At 36.2% G+C, this 17265-nt stretch overlaps 1 protein-coding gene across 5 annotated transcripts; it reads left to right on the top strand.

Moving 5' to 3' along the window:
- Nucleotides 1–619: 619 nt before the first annotated feature.
- On the top strand, nucleotides 620–15764 carry LOC122089421 (pleiotropic drug resistance protein 3-like). Of its 5 annotated transcripts, XM_042659139.1 has the most exons (23): nucleotides 621–830; nucleotides 948–1071; nucleotides 2200–2297; nucleotides 3076–3160; nucleotides 3396–3555; nucleotides 3655–3731; nucleotides 3827–3971; nucleotides 4387–4688; nucleotides 4769–5050; nucleotides 5331–5805; nucleotides 5886–5989; nucleotides 6692–6845; nucleotides 6954–7115; nucleotides 7212–7285; nucleotides 7390–7716; nucleotides 8643–8933; nucleotides 11273–11356; nucleotides 11516–11649; nucleotides 11738–11965; nucleotides 13746–13917; nucleotides 14767–15021; nucleotides 15213–15338; nucleotides 15454–15764. In XM_042659139.1, the coding sequence occupies exons 1-23, from the start codon at nucleotides 715–717 to the stop codon at nucleotides 15460–15462; spliced, it is 3984 nt and encodes a 1327-aa protein (XP_042515073.1). In that variant the 5' UTR covers nucleotides 621–714; the 3' UTR covers nucleotides 15463–15764. The 5 variants fall into 5 exon arrangements, with proteins under 5 accessions (XP_042515074.1, XP_042515073.1, XP_042515072.1 ...); XM_042659140.1 differs by lacking the exon at nucleotides 15454–15764 and having other exon boundaries at nucleotides 620–830; nucleotides 15178–15311; XM_042659138.1 differs by having other exon boundaries at nucleotides 622–830; nucleotides 15213–15764.
- The last annotated feature ends 1501 nt before the right edge of the window (nucleotides 15765–17265 follow it).

The following is a 17265-nucleotide window of genomic DNA, read 5'->3' as shown; positions in this document are numbered from 1 at the left end:
GAGGGAATTTTTTGTTTCTTTTCTATTTTCTTTCATCCAATAAATCAACCAATCTAGCCTTGACCTAAGGCTCTTAACCATGAGCTAAGAACCTCAACTAGGGTTCACGTGAACCGAACAGGTTCATGAACGAGAATGTTCTCGTACATCCATGGTCCTTGAATTTAGAATCTATTAAATGAAGAGAGATAAACTGATTATAAATCCATGAATGAGGGATGTTCTCATACATTATCGTGCATGAACTTGATCCGCTCTCGAGGTTCACTTACCTATTTAATTTGTTGGCAGGAATTTATTTTGTTGCTTTGATAACTCAAAAATGGAAAAGTGCCGTAGGTTAAGGTAAGTTACACTTGTATTTACCAAAATGCCCTGGATTAGATGAGGTAAACTACACTAAAATGCCCTTGCTTGCATATCGTGCAACCATTGTTAACTGAATCGGGTTTCAGTTACAACGAATTTCCTTCCCCCAAAAATAACAAAAAAATGAAATGGAACAGAAAGTTGTTTTTCTTCATTAATTATTTGGATTTGGCTATCAATCATATCAGGCTCTTTTTTCGCTCTCCCGCTGGGACTTTTGAGTTTTGAGAAAAGAAGCTGTTCATGTAAGAGCCTCTTGTCAAATCACTACTTGTCTCTTGTCTTCTTAAAGGATACAAATAGATCAAAAAACATAGATATATGAGATAATAGAGAGAGAAAATAATGGCGAAGAAGCAAAGTAGGGAAGAGAGAAGAAATGATATCGTTGAAGCCATTTTCAATGATCTTCCAAGAGAGAATCGGCGGTTGTTGGAAAGGATCAGAGAAAGACTAAACAGGTTTTCATCTCTCTCTCTCTCTCTCTTAAAGTTTTTCATGTTGTTTGAATAAAATATGAAATTCATTATTGGATTTTAACAGAGAAATATATATTTGGGTTGCATTAATGCGAGCAGGGTGGGTGTTAGTTTACACAAAGTGGAAGTGAGATTTGACAAACTCCGTGTGGAAGCCAATTGCGAAGTGATTAATGGGAAACCACTTCCCACACTCTTCAACGCTGTTAAAACAAATCTCCATGTAAATTTCTCTCTTCTCATTATTTGAAGGGGAGAAGAACGCTACCCGATCATGTGGCCTGCACCATGCAAAGACATTGAGGGAGCAAAGAAGGCATAAAGAGGGGTAGGTATTTTATATTTCACAAGGGTAGAGCCATCATTTTACTCCCTCTATGTTTAAATGCAGGAGTTACATTACCAGGTAGCGTTTTTTTCCCCTTATCTAATAGGGAATATAACAGGTATTTGTTTCGAGCCATATAAATGACATTTCAATTCCTATTAATTTTTCTGATATCTTTCCTTTTTTTCCCTTAGTTAATTTGATTTCATTACTCTTACTTTAATTCTAACATGTAATTGTGACGGTGAATTCATCCCCTCCCGAAATGTGATGGTAAAATTTAAAAAATATTATAAAATATACCTTTATTTTCTTCCTTTCATTTATTTTTTATTTCTCATAGTACATCTTTAGGAAATCACACCAATCCAAAATTCCTTTATTTTTTATTCTCCATGCTCCTTTAAAAGAAGAAAACATGAAAAAGTGGAAGATTAATATTGACTATGGTACAAAACCTTCTAGTTGAAATATATGTTCTATTATCATGTCAAATAATCCATCGGTATCATGATCATCAGATAATATATTTCCCTTGAATAATTCGGGGCTTACATTAGTGATGCAGTCGAATTGTGGAGGCTAGATTTTATTATAGTGGTAACGAACCATCAAATCCATAAGGTGCAGGTAACCTTGACCCAACAAGAAAGAAGAAACTTCAAAATGCCTTTAATTGACCTATTTATAAGTAGGTCATTATAAAAAAAGAAATAAAATATTGTAAGTTATGTAATAATCGAAACTAGCAAAATTAGAAATCATAATGTGCATAAAACTTTGAAGGTTCAATGCACCCCTTAAACTTGCGCTTTGTCCCTCAATCCGGTCCAAAGATGAGCCATCAATCATTTGTGAGCATTGGTTGCCACTTCAGAATTAGGGTTATGGCAACTGTAATTCCACCCGAGTCAAAAGATATGACCCCTTAGAGTTGGGGGAAAAATCAATTTTTTCAACTTGATCAGGTAGACTTTCTCCTATATGGTTAATAATAATATGTTTTTTTTCTTTTTCTTCTAGGCATTGGCCCGAGGAACACTCAAGACATTTGGTTTCAAGACAAAGGAAATAAAGATCACCATCTTACGCAACATGAGTGGTATTATCAAGCCTTCTAGGTATGGAGTTTTATAGCATTAGACAGTTTTCAATAATATCATCATATAATTTGGGGATGAATTTCTAACTCATTGGTAGATAGTTAGGCAATTGGAGTGTGAATCAAGTTCTCATACTAGAATCATTTTCGTATCCACCATTGAGTTTTTCCTTGGGTGAATTTCATTTGTATGGATCAGTCCAAGAAAGATTGTTATAATATTCTTGATAAATATAATAGTAGTTGTACGATAAATGTGGAAGGTCATTTGTTCCGATGGGATGGAAGGCCATGTTGATTTTCCTTTATAGGGACAAAAATATTATGATCTGTGCTGAGGATGAAATTGCTATAACCAATGTGAAATTTTCTGTCCGATATGGGTTTTTTTTTTTGACACAGGATGAATGAAGTTTTCAACCCAAGCCATTGTATTCTGTTATAGAGACTGTTTATGGAAAAGCTGTTTTTTTGTGTTTCGGGAAAAGCTACCATGGCTTGAAGAGTCGACATCCTCCCCTTGTCACTTTGGGTGTGTGGATGTGTGTGTATATAAGAATAGGTGGCCATTGATCCTACTAGCACCCAATAGGCCGGCCATTGACCAACAGTGTTTAGTAGGATAGAGTAGCCAAAAAAAAAAATGCTTTTCTGCTCAAGGAAACTAGGAATTATTTCACATGGACCCATAAGTGCAGCGTCCTCAACTCCTCATGAAAGCCAACCATCATGGCCCTTGTCTTGACTCTTGAGCAGCCATCTAACCTAGCATGTTTATGGGTGATATGTGTTTGCAGAATGACTCTTCTACTAGGCCCTCCAGGCAGCGGGAAGACTACCCTTTTACGTGCACTTGCAAGCGGACTTGATCACTCTCTTCAGGTTTCTCTTTATGATTCTCCTCTCTCCATTTTCTTCACGGCAGTGACAAAACTGGGTCTTTTGGTTTTCTTCTGTTGATGAATGCTTTGGGTTTCTCTATGGGTTTCTCATGCTAATGGACACTGCCTTTGGGTTCTCTCTGTTTCAGTGGTTGGGGGTTTTTGGTTGTATCAGTTTTGAGCAATCGAAATGACTGGGTTGTCAACTTTTTCTGATTTTCTGTTTATTCATCTAGGTAGAAGGACTAGTGTCCTATAATGGGTTCAAGTTAGACGAATTCATTCCCCAGAAAACAGCTGTCTATGTTAGCCAAAATGACCTCCATATTCCTGAGATGACTGTGAGAGAAACTTTTGATTTCTCTGCTCGCTGCCAGGGAGTTGGAAGAATGGCTGGTAATTACCCCAACCACACACCTCCCTTTTGACACTTCAATTGATCATGACAGATTACATTAATTTTAAGATTGTATATTCTTGTCTTTGTGTGGAAAGAAATCGTGAAGGAGATCGAGCAAAGAGAGAAAGAGGCTGGGATAGCCCCTGATCCTGTGATTGAAGCCTACATGAAGGTGGTTTATTTTCCTAATTATTTATTTTCTGCAATTCGGTAATTTTTAGCTCAATTGCAAAATGTTGATACAGCTAAAATTCCTTATTTATGCAGGAATTATCGATTGGGGGCTCACGGAGAAGTATTCAAACGGATTACATTTTGAAGATACTTGGTCTTGACATTTGTTCTGGTGTCATTGTGGGTGATGCAATGCGAAGAGGCATATCAGGTGGAGAGAAGAGGAGAGTAACACTAGGTACTCAAGAAAACCACAACCATTTCCGAGACCTTGGCTTTTGATTAATTAAGAAACAGTTATAAACTAACAGATACTTGTGTTATTTTAAGCACATTATTTTCCACCACTGGAGAGATACAAAGGTGCAACATTTGAAAACCATTCTTCATGGGTCTTGTCGAGGTCCTTCTGTAAAAATAAAATATGAACATTGATAGTTCAAGAACCTCAACCATTACCAAAATGAATCATGTAACTAAATAATATATACCAGGGTCATCTATCCTAAGAAGCTCAGAGTTGCTTCTGATATTGGGTAATACTGCTTTGTTCATATAGAAAGTGATAAATAACACTCCTATATTGAAATATGTGCTATATATTTAATTACTTTGCATTCTTTACGATAACAATCATGAGTTTTGGTTGATAGGAGAAATGATAGTGGGGCAATCTAGAACCTTCTTCATGGATGAAATATCAAATGGCTTGGATAGCTCAACCGCATTTCAGATCTTGTCATGTCTTCAGCACTCTGTGCACATTATGGAAACAACAGCATTGGTTTCACTTCTTCAGCCAGATCCTGAGATCTTCAATCTCTTTGATGATGTAATCCTTATGGCAGAAGGGAGGACAATCTATCACGGTCCTAGGGATCGTGTTCTTGAGTTTTTTGAGAGCTGTGGTTTTAAGTGCCCTGAAAGGAAAAGCCCAGCAGACTTCCTCCATGAGGTATGGTATCCTCTGTTGCATTTCATGGTTTTCATCGCTTGTTTATAAATAGAAAAGTCATCAGTTTTGATTCTTCATAGGTTATATCCAAGAAAGATCAAGCACAGTATTGGTACCACCCTGATTTGCCATACCATTATGTTTCAGTCGAGCAATTCTCACAGAGGTTCAACTCATTTTCTGTGGGAGAAGAGTTATTGAAGGAGCTTTCTCGACCATTATCAATTCTCAAGGACAACAAGGATGCTTTATCCTTCAGTAAGTACTCCCTCAGTAAAAGGCAACTATTTAGAGCTTGCTGTAGCAGAGAGTGGCTTCTAGCAAGGAGAAGTCCTCACGTCTATGTAATGAGATCAATCCAGGTGGATATTTTTTTTTTTCTTTCTATAGTCAGTATTTTCTTCATTTCTTTGGGTGGCTTCATTTTTTGATAAATATGTTAATATTTTCACAAACTTAGAAGGTTTCTGGAAAGTGTGAAACAACAAATACAACACTTATGGCAACAAATTATTTTCTCAGGAATTTGTTAAACACACATGCTTTAATTAAATTTCGTCCATGATATGACAAACCTAAAACTGTAAGTTTTTATTTTTCTGATACATTTCTCTTTTATCCCTTTTCCCCTTAATAATGCAGCTCTTTGTCCTTGCTATATTCACAATGACTGTATTTCTGCGTACACGGATGGGTGTTGATGCTATCCATGCTAATCTCTATATGGGTTCTTTGTTCTTTTTACTGCTTATGATTACGATCAACAACAACCCTGAGATGACAATGATTCTCTCAAGGCTACCTGTATTCTACAAACAAAGAAATTTGTACTTCTATCCGGCCTGGGCATTCTCATTACCCTCCTCTGTGCTTAAGATCCCACATTCTGTATTAGCAGCATTTCTTTTGACCTCTCTTACCTACTTCGTTATTGGGTATAGCCCAGAAGCCTCTAGATTCTTCTGTCAGTTCCTTCTACTGTTTGAAGTGCACCTACTGTCTGGGTCGCAACTACGTGCTCTTGCATCAGTTTTCCGAACTTACATGGCTGCTACTGTCGCGGGAAGTTTTGCTACATTTGCAAGCTTGTCATTAGGAGGCTTCGTTCTTCCACTTCGTAAGGATAAATGATTGCACTGCATTTCAGCTCTATTGGAAATCATCAACTTGAAGTTTATTTTATGGGTTTAATTGCAGCATATATTCCATCTTGGATGTCTTGGACATTCTGGCTGTCTCCATTGTCATATGCGGAGATAGGTATCACGGTCAATGAGTTCCGATCTACTCGGTGGAAAAAGGTGGGTCATGGTGAGAGTTGACAAATAATAGTCATTTATTTATTTATTGTCTTTCTTAACGATGGATCACTTGGATATGTCTAAAAACTGTTTCCAAAACATGAGAATAGATAAAGTATTTGAAGGTTCTTTGAGAATTCCAAAAGGTTAAACATACTTCAATGATGAGAAAAGAATTAAAGTATATTAAGTCCTTTCAAATTATGGACAAGAGCAAGAATAGAATCATGCTTTGGTTTAAAGGTTGCAGTCTGATCCTTCTTCCCCACCCCGTGCTGTAATTCCCCTTTTTTTAAAGGTAGGCTATAGAAGTTATTCGATTTGAATCCACTTGAGTCTAGATGAATAATTTGAATGAATATTTGATTAATCTTCGTGGTAAACCTTCATGACCTTGATGAGTCTCTGAGCCATGCTTCAAAATTCAGTCACACCTTGTCTTTTTTTTTTTTTTTCTCTAATGATGGGTATCCAGGCCTTTGGCCTGACTAGTCACACCTTGTTTGACATGAATGAGGATTGAATTAAGTTCCATAAACTTTTATCACCTTGGTGAGTTTCTGAACCGTGCTTTTATATAAGTCACCTTGTCTAACAAATTCAACTTTTAGCGTCCTCATTTTATAGCACCAGCTGCATGGATGTAGAAGAATAGTGAATGTCTCAGTAGTGATTGTGTTTTCTCTTTATTTATGTGGGAAGATATCATCTGGAAATGAAAGCTTGGGGGAGAAAGTAATGAGAAGAAGGGGGATTCTATATGAGGATGACTTTTATTGGATATCGTTGGGAGGTTTGTTTGGTTACATTGTGCTTTTGATAACTATCTATACATTGGCCTTGACATACTTGAGGGGTAAGTTGGTACTGTGTTGAGCTTTTCCTTTCACATATAATCTGTTTTATGAGAATTCTAGTCTTTGTTGTCCTCTTTGCATTTTCTCATGATACTCATCTAATTCAGCTCCAAGCAAGTCTCGGGCCATGATATCCTCCGAAAAGCTTTCTCAACTTCAAGATAGGAGTGAAAGTATAATTGAGGAGGAGTTGAGGATAGAACCTTCATCAGATTCTCCTCTGCTATCCAATGTAGATGAAAGTAGATATGGTGTAGAAAAAAAGAGAGGTGGTCTAACTATTTTCCTTCCATTAATGCCTCTTTATCTACCTCTCCTGTTCTTTTAGAGATTAGGACTGTTTATGCTTCGGGATTGTCTTGCAGGCAAGATGATCTTACCATTTGAGCCAGTAACATTGTCGTTTGAGAATGTGCAATATTTTGTTGAAGTGCCTCAGGTAACTATCCCATACATATCATTAGACATGACAGTTCCAACATTTTTGGATAAAAAAATCTTAAGAGTCAACTAGTGGGGATTGAACTTTTACTTGAACTGCAGGGAATGAAAGGTAAAGGTGCAACTCATAAGCAGCTTTTAAGAGACATAACTGGTGCATTCAGGCCCCATGTTCTTACAGCTCTGATGGGTGCTAGTGGTGCTGGGAAGACAACACTCTTTGATGTTCTCTCTGGAAGAAAAACCGTTGGAACTATTTATGGAGACATCAGAGTCAGAGGTTACCCCAAGGTTCAGGATACATTTTCAAGGATCTCTGGTTATTGTGAACAGAGCGACATTCATTCTTCAAACATTACTGTAGAAGAATCTGTAATCCATTCAGCTTGGTTGCGGCTTGGTTCAGAGATCAGTAATGACATGAAGAATGTAAGATCACTATAGTACTTAATATTATGCTAGTCAACAGGGAAGGGGAAATTTGATCTTTCTCATCCATCTTCCAAAACCCAAACTTCTTCATGCTGAGTTCTGGTTAGCATGCTTAAGGGCATTATAACGAAATAATAAGTGAATAACCCGTGAGACTTCTGAGGTTTTCTTCATATTTGATATGGAATTCTGATTCTTGGTTAATGAACTTTTTTTTTTTTGGTTTTGGCTAACATTTTCTTACTGATTTAATGGACAAATTGACCTGATCTGTTTTTCTTTCATTTCAACATAAGGAACAGAGAAAATTTCGCTCTGTTCTTCGCATTGTAAATTCTGCCTTTTGAAATTATTTACCAAAAAACACAAGTCACATTGGAATTAATTCCAAACTGGTTGAGATCTCGAACACTTCTTAGATGGATCATGGCCTTGAATCAACACTAATAAAGGGTTCCTGAAAATTAGCTTCTCGTATTTTACTGCTCTCTCGACTCTTACGTTTTGTGACTTATTTCTAAAACTTCTTTTGTTTGTTTTATTTTCTCATTGGAGTTTCTTACACTTAAACTTTTGTAAAACAGAAAAAATATTAGCTAAAGCAGTAAAAATTACCAATGATTGGATGATTGTGATTTGACAATGTATCAAGATCATAGTTTATGAAATATTTGGTTAAACATACAGGAATTATTCAATGACTGTGACCATTACTCGAAGATTCAAGCTTCAAATTCACTAATTCAATAAGAAAATCCATTTGGAAACCTTTCAATGCCAGCATGTTCAGAATAAGGTCCTATATGATTTGTCAATATTAACGTATCTTTGTTGCTTCTTGGAATGTTAAAAAAATTTAGCTTTGATCATGTTGAATTTATCTCTAAATTAGTGATAGTTATGCAATGTACCTTACTCTGCAGGCCTTTGTGAATGAAGTTCTGGAGACCATTGAGCTTGATGAAATTAAAGATACTTTAGTTGGGAGTCCTGGAATAAGTGGTCTTTCAATTGAGCAGCGCAAGCGACTTACATTTGCTGTAGAACTTGTTGCAAACCCATCAATTATGTTTATTGACGAGCCTACAACAGGTTTAGATGCCCGAACTGCTGCTATCGTGATGCGTGTAGTGAAAAATGTAGTTAATACTGGAAGGACAGTGGTCTGTACTATTCACCAGCCAAGTGTTAGCATATTTGAATCATTTGATGAGGTATTCCACTTTTTCTGTTAACTAATGGTAAAATATTCCTTGTCTCTTAAATAGGATTATCCCAATTCAAAATCCAGATAACTCTGTACAAGCATGTGGATAAGGATTATCACTTCTTTGTTTCGGAAAACATTTGATTGACAGATATGATTTTATCATCTATATGGTTACAAGTGAATGTGGCAGGATGTTTTTATGTGAGGGGTATCATAGAGGCATCAATTTGTTTGTTTTTCTGAGCTTGGAAAGGAAAGAAACGTGGATATGAGATGAAGACTGGAGATGTCTTGATCAATCATCCTCCTTAACGTTTCATTCCTCCTCTAGCCAGCTTCAGTACATGTGTTAATAATAATGCTGTGTGCTTTGTACACATTTCCTACCTCATGAGGCAATAATTTGACAGGCTTGGTAAAAGTCTCAACTTTGTGTCTCTCCAGTATATAGGCCCAGAATGGCATTAATTGGGGGCAGTTCATTATTATCAACAACCTAGTAGATGCAGCCTTTATTTAAGAGTACCAAGTGCTAGCATGTTTTTCTGGCATATAATGGGTCTAGCATTATACACTACAATGTCTCTCAGTGGTACCCTATCATTAATGTTTGAGTAAGTTCCAGGTAAGAACCAACCCTACAGTAAGATCGATATTCCAGTAACTGATAGAATCTCCAAGAAACTTGTTGTCCAGAAATTTCAGATTTGATGGTGTCGCAGGAAACTAGTAACAGAAATTATAGATGAAAAAATAAACAAAAGAAGTGTTGGTGTACAATGTCTTGTATTCCATCACAGTTTAATCCAGGGAGTACTGGTGTAGCTCCTCGACAGACATGACAACGGACCCACTAGCCTATTAGCGGGTCGTGGGGGTTGCAAGGGGGTAGGAGGCCTCCTTGCATAGAGGGGGTGTAGGGGGGCACAACCCCCCGCTCGAATTTTTTTTTTTGAGGGTAGTTGTGTACTTTCCGGATTAGGGTTTTTCGCTATATATTTGTAGCAATAGTTTCTTTCTCTATAATGCAAGCAATACTGAGAGGTGTGGGGGACGAGCATTGTAACCATATTCTCTATTGATAGTAAAGCTAGATCTCATCTCACCGAGGACATAGGCAATCTTGCCGAATCTCGTAAATCTGTGCATTGCTTGTTCTTGTTTTTCCATTATCTTCTGCATCATTTTAGGGTTGCGTTTCTACAAGAAGATAGATGGGGAAGGGGATAGGTTGGGTCAAGCATCTCACTCTTCCCTAGGGCATCTTGCCCAAACTGTCTCTCATAGCACTGCATCTCACAGTTTTCCAGCACAAAGCTTTTTTTTTTTCATTCAATCTTGAGTTGTAGATCAGCCTTCTTCCTTTATTTATAAACTTTAAATTGATTACAAAATTGGGTCCTTCTTTGCATGGAAAGGAAAGGAATCCCTTTACAACTAGATATTATCCTATTTGGAAACTAATTACAAATCAAATCAAATAAAATCCCTCCCTTTTACAAAGATAGAAACCTATTAAATTAGAATTCCCACTTTCTAAAAGTAAAAACTAATTTAGAAACTAGCTAGATAATATCTTCCTAACTATTAGAAGAAAATCTGAAAATACAAAATACATCAATCAAAAATTTCCTAAAATATTTCAGCCTAACTCGTCCATATGAGCTGGCCATGGGCCCACAAATCAAGAGGTAATCTTCAAGTCTTCTCCACATTACAAGCTGGCGTGGGACCCATATCGGTTACTTTTTTTTTTTCTCTGAAGTTGATTCTCAGGCTTTGATCTGCATCAATCATGCTTTACCCCATAGAAAAGAAAGGAACATTAAATGGCCTTGATAACCAAAATCCTCCGAGGCTTCTTGCTTCAGAGTGTAAATATACTCTCTTTTATCCAATTATTCCAAGCAATGCAGAACTAGTGTAAAAATACTGAAATGGATAACATTGTCAACTAAGATAGTCATTTAGAAGAGAAAAGTATATATATATATATATATATATGCTCAAACACCATGAACTTTACTCAGGACATTTCCAAATTCTGAATATCTGCATCATGATTTAATGCTTATATCAGATTGAAGTTTTAATGAATTTTCAAATGCCAGTATTGTCATTTTATTTAGTATTTTTTTTCCCCCTCTTCTGCATAGGGGTATCACCAGCATTAAGTTCAGTTCCGTTATATAGGCACTTCCATCAAATAATTTTTTCTGTGAATCGTCAGAGAGACCATAAGATTTCCCTACTTGTAGTTCTTTATGTTGTATGTCACTTTTATCACATGAATATCTTTATTACTGAATTTCTAGGCCTAATGACAAAGACAATTCTTTGCAGCTCGTCCTAATTAAAAAGGGTGGTCAGATTATCTATTTTGGTGACCTAGGCTGGCATTCTAAGAGTGTTATCGACTACTTTGAGGTAGTCTCTAGTACCTGCTGAAATTTGTTTTTTATTCTTGAGCTATCCATGTGCAAGTTGGTTACTATTTGCAGAAAGCATGTTTTGTCCACAGTTGGGTTTTGTTATTTTATGGGATTCTTCTTTATTTCATGACAGTTTTTTATTTGTTTCTTAAAGGCAATTCCGGGAGTGCCGAAGATAAAGAAAAATTACAACCCAGCCACATGGATGTTAGAAGTTACTTCAACATCAATTGAAAAACAGCTGAGTGTAGATTTTGCTCAAGTTTATAAAGATTCACCACTTTATCAGTAAGTATCACTCAGACATGTGCCTATGGATTTTTTTTCTGTGGGCTTGCTTTCTGACTTGTAATCAAGCTGTAATTCTTGTATATAGGAGTGCCAAAAGACTGGTTAAAAAGTTGAGTAAACCTCCTCCAGGATCAAATGATCTACAATTTGATACTCGTTTTCCAGTGAGCACATGGGGGCAATTCACAGCATGCTTTTGGAAGCATTCCCTGTCGTATTGGAGAGCTCCTGAGTACAACTTGAAGAGGATCTCCTTTTCCTTTGTCTCATCACTATTCTTTGGTTTACTCTTTTGGAACCGTGGGAGGACAATGTAAGTCATTCATTTTTTCTTTTTCTTTTTTCATATTCAACTACATATAGTCCATGTTTTGAAATCTGATGTCAGGTGTTTGATGTAATATGAGGCATTTAACTTTGCTAGGGTTATCTCGCTATATTTTATCAAGATTCTATCATCTGTCTTAGCCATCCATTTGAGGTGATTTGATGGATACTTTTCAAAAGATCAGCGTGATTGATAATTTCTTGTTACGTTCCATTTAATGTAAAAAAGATTTAAGAACCTGCAGGCAATAGGCCAATGATACAGGAGAAACCACTAAATTCTCCAAACTATAACAGATTCCCCTCTCAATAATAAGAACAAAATATTAATGGAATTTTAGAAGCAGCTGGAGAATTCTCAACAACTTAGCTGGAGACTAAAATATTAATGCTCTAATTGTCAGACACATATTTTGAAGTAGTAGAAAACTGGAGCAACAGCTCATACTTCAATTTACTAAACCAATTACAAGCTTGGATGTTCCCATGCCTTTTTATGGGCTTATATTCTTGTAATGCAGAAAAATGTTGACTTTCTAAATCCTCAATAACAACAGTGACTTATTTGAAGATTAAAACAAGCTCAGCCTCGTCCCAACTTAATGGGGTCAGTTACAAGGATCCGTGCAAAACGAAGTTGGGAAAATGAAGAAAATAAGAAAAAAGGAAATGATAAAGGGCTATAATAGAGAGGTGAGGATGAGAGGAAAGTGGCACAGCCCAGCAGGATAGGAGAAACTTAGCTAAATGGGGTGACTTATTAGAAGATTAGAAATAATATTAAAAAGTAACTATACTTGACCAGGTTTTCAAACCAATTTGAAGACTAACTTTCTAATGTTGATCCTAAGATCACATAATAAATCTTAACTAGACTCAGGAATGCTTGAACATGTAATGCCCACATCTTAAAGAGAGAGAGGGAAAAGATGCTCACAAGAGACCCTCCTTTTTACCCTGAACCCCTTATGTAGTAGAAATTCCAAAAAATATTCTGCAAGGCCCTTAAAGCCACCCAAAAGCAGGTTTAACATGGCCATAAAAGAACCTGGTGGATCAGCCAATTCTGACATATCCTGGCCAATCCAGGATGGTGAAACTCGTTTGGCTTCAGCTGATCCTTATTTCTATCAAGCAATCCAGAGCAGGATCTGTGGGCATCTCTAAAAGCAACAGATAATCCTATTATTATTCAGAAGACCTAGCTTGCTTCCAATTTGAGTTTTATTGCAAAACTGTGCATTAGGTGGACTTGCATGGTGAAATAGATTGTTTAGTTGTTTGTTTTCCTCGTTGAAATGATGAATTTTAGAAAGTCATTGTTTTAGGTTATTTTAGGTTTGTTTCATGGTGTTAATCGGAGGCTTGTTAGATAAAAGCAGGAAAAGTTGGTGATTAAGATTGCATGCAACTGCTTTCATATTTTTCTTTCATTGGTGGACCATCAAGACAACTTTTGCCCTATGTAATAGATAATTTTATTTTAAATATTTGCAATATGATTACAATTATATTTCTTTGAGGGATGATTTTTCTCTATACGAATGATTCTTTTTCCTGGAATTGTTTTCAAAAACTCAAACAATCGCAGTCTGAAGAATGTAGCATGAATTCTTAAATTATGGCCCCAGTGTACATCATTTCATTACTCTTGTGCATAAGCTTTATGGTATGAGAGTCAGCCTTGCTATTCTTGCTATTGTGGATTGTCTTGAGATATATTGTTGATGAATCCTTTTAATTCTGTTTGTCCCTTGGCATTACAGAGAAAAAGAGCAGGACCTGTTTAACATAGCAGGATTCTTGTTCACTTCAATGACTTTTCTTGGTGTCAATAATTGTCAGTCAGTTCAGCATGCCGTGATAAAGGAGCGCCTTGTAATGTACAGGGAAAGATTTGCTGGAATGTACTCAACCCATGCTTATTCCATTGCACAGGTTTGGTTCCCTATATTCTACTTCAACATTTTCTTACATGTGTATATTTTCAACTAAAGAGGCATGATCTGATGGGTCATAAGACAAAAGAGTTAATGGTCCCCCAGATTCCAACACGTAGAATCCTGGAATGTATTACTTTCTTAAGAGTACAATCAACAGTGTCATACCAAGCAAAGGACTTTTGTTGAATTTTACAATTTAACATTGAATTTGCTCTTGAGATTCCTCAGTTTTCCTTCAACTTACTATATTTTTTTAGGTCTTTGAGGTACCAATACTTGATCCCTGGTTCCCAAGGTACAATATAAGCTTTTGACCGTTGAAGCAGCCAAGGGCATTGGTTCAACTTACTATGTTATTTAACCACTTATATATTTCTTATCATCATCAGAATTTGCATGAATAGGGCATTACAGTTTTGAGTAAGACCACCCCAAATTTTGGTGTCTACATCTTCTTACCTTGTAGATCCCCCACAATGAACATTCTAGGTGTAATCCCCAGAAGATATCTTTAAGAGTGAGGAAAAAGAATCCGATGCTGTTTTAGTCAATGGATCAACAACAACAACAACTCAGTCTTATCCCAACTATTTTAGTCAATGGATCCACAACAGTAAATGGACCAAAACAACCCTTTAATGAATTTCCTATGCCTTGAATGTGGCTTGCAGGACAATCCCTAGAAGGCTAGAACATGCATTCCAAAGGATCCAAGCTCCTCTTCTCATGACCCAAACTCTTCAGTGATTGGCTCTAATGACCTATGGCTTTGTAATCCCATCATCTATTTATTTTAAATTAATCATGAGTCATTCTCACCCTTTATAATTCTCTTTCTTGGCAGATAGCAATTGAAATTCCTTATGTAATCATTGTATCATCAATCTTTGGGACTGCTACATACTTCACAATTGGGTTTCCGTCATCATTATATAAATTCCTGTGGTATATTGGGACGCAATTCTTCACAATTCTCTACTTGGTCTACCTGGGGATGCTGATCATATCTATGAGCCCAAGCACTCAAATTGCCTCTGTTTATGCGTCAAGTTTCTTTACAATATCCAATCTCTTCACCGGCTTCTTGATACCACGACCTGTAAGTAGTCATCTCATGTTCCCTTTATAACTTCATCCATTCTTTTTTGACTGTATAGAAGTTTAATATGAATTTTATAAAATAATTTTATGATTCTACTTGTAATTTGCATTTTTTTCTTTTTTCTTTTTTTTGGGGGGGGCGGTGGGGAGCAAGTGATAGAGCCTTGATCCTGAGGCATTTCCTTGCAGAAAATCCCCTGGTGGTGGTCGTGGTGCTACTGGATCTGCCCAGCTGCATGGTCATTCAATGCTTTTGTTACTTCCCAGTATGGAGATTTAAACAAGGAGATTGAAGCGTTTGGTGAAAGAAAGCAGGTTAATGAATTCTTACGAGATTACTTTGGCTTTCAACATGACCATTTACCTCTACTGGCTACAGTCATAATTGCATTACCTCTTATCTTTGCCTCTCTTTTCGTTATCATAATAGCAAAGGTGAACTTCCTGAAGAGGTAATCTCAGTTTGAACAAGTAGTGAGATAGAAGCCTTCTGCAGTAATAAAGAAACATTAGAAGCTCAGCTATCCATACTGTAAATTTACCTATAGCTAGTCCTATACAAGTGAGTGTATATATTCTTGTGCAGATTATTTAGTGTGCTATTGTAAGATAATCTTTTTCCCCCAAAAAAATTTGTAACATAAATTTTCATCACATTGTTCACAGCTTGTAACATGAATTTAATGATGTTTCCAATTTTTTATCCAAAGAAGTTTTATGGTCTCTAAGATCTCCAAGCTCCTCAGTTTCTTTGAGATCATATTTATGTCCTCTATCAATCAGAGTGTTGGTAGTGCTTTTACCCTTTTTTTTTTTGGTAGGAACTAAGTTTATTGATGGATTCCAATTAAATGGGGGGGGGGGGGGGGGGGGCGTGCACCTGCTAATGCCTTTACTGCTCTTGTGAAACTTGTTTTTTCTGCATTCAGATGAATTACCTTAAAAGGTGGTGGTTATTTGCTAACACTAGCTCCTGCCCATGTTTTGCTATTCCCTTTGATGAGTGAAGAATAGGCGTATAACTACATGTTACTATCCTGCTCTTATGACATTTTATGCCACTTAGATGGCAATCACAAGACAGCAAGCAGGTTCCAAAAAAACCAAAAAGGAGAAGAAGAATTCATTCGTAATAGAGAATAGCAAAGATTAAGATCTCCAGCCAAAAACGATGCAATTCAACAACTACCACTTAACTCTACCTTTTCTCAACTTTATGGGGTTGGCTATATAGATTGTTTTTCTCCAATTAGCTCTATTCAAAGCTGTATTGGTTACTAGTCTTAAGCTATGCATGTCTTTCTTCACCAATTCTCCTAGAGTTACTTTTAAGTCTATGTTTGGTTTTTTTAGCTCCTTCAATATGAAATAAATCACCCTTCCATGTTATAAGATTGAAGGCCTCCATTGCACATGCCAATGCTAACTTTCTTGCAACTTACCATGTATTGGAGCTAGTCTAAATTAGCTCTACTTTTTTCATTTCTTATTCTATCATTTTCAGTTTTTCTACTCATCTATCTCAACATTCTCATTTCAGCTTCACTATATTTATATATTTGTTGTTTCTTGAGTAATTAACAGTCAACTCCACACATCATTTTTTATCGTATAACTGTTTTATAAAATTTTTCTTCGAACTTTAAAGGAGTAGTCAATCGTACAAAACTCCGGATGCACCCTTCTACTTCATCAATCCTATTCTAATTCTTTGTGCAATATCATCCTCTATTTCTCTTGTTTATGATTGAACATGGGTACCTAAAAGTTTCACCTTGCGTTATCTCCATATTGTTAAATTTCACCACCACACCTTTAGTACTATTGTTGCTTAGGTTATACATCATATACTATATTTTTATTCTATTTATCTTAAAATATTTTGATTCTGTAGTTGAACTCCATTATTCCAACTTTGCATTTATCCCTACTTTTGTTTATCTACCAAAACAATATCATAAGAAAAAAGTATATGCCAAAAGATGATCTTCAATGTCTCTAGTTGGTTCATCTAAATAAATTCTAGCTTAGAGTTGATTATTGATGTAATCCAATTGTAATTGAAATTCACTACCATGTCCCCCATAGTTCTGACACTAATCACTACATCATTATGCATAATTTTAACCATGTCCATATATTTACTCGAAACATTTTTCTTCTCTAACACATACCAAATTAACTCTCTAGACTATCCTTAATTTTTTTATATCAGTAAAGACCACACAGAGATATTTTTTAA

This window comes from Macadamia integrifolia, chromosome 9 (assembly GCF_013358625.1).
Source record: "Macadamia integrifolia cultivar HAES 741 chromosome 9, SCU_Mint_v3, whole genome shotgun sequence".
Taxonomy (NCBI): domain Eukaryota; kingdom Viridiplantae; phylum Streptophyta; class Magnoliopsida; order Proteales; family Proteaceae; genus Macadamia; species Macadamia integrifolia.
Note: the sequence above shows the minus strand (reverse complement) of the source record. Positions and strands in the feature narration are given on the sequence as shown.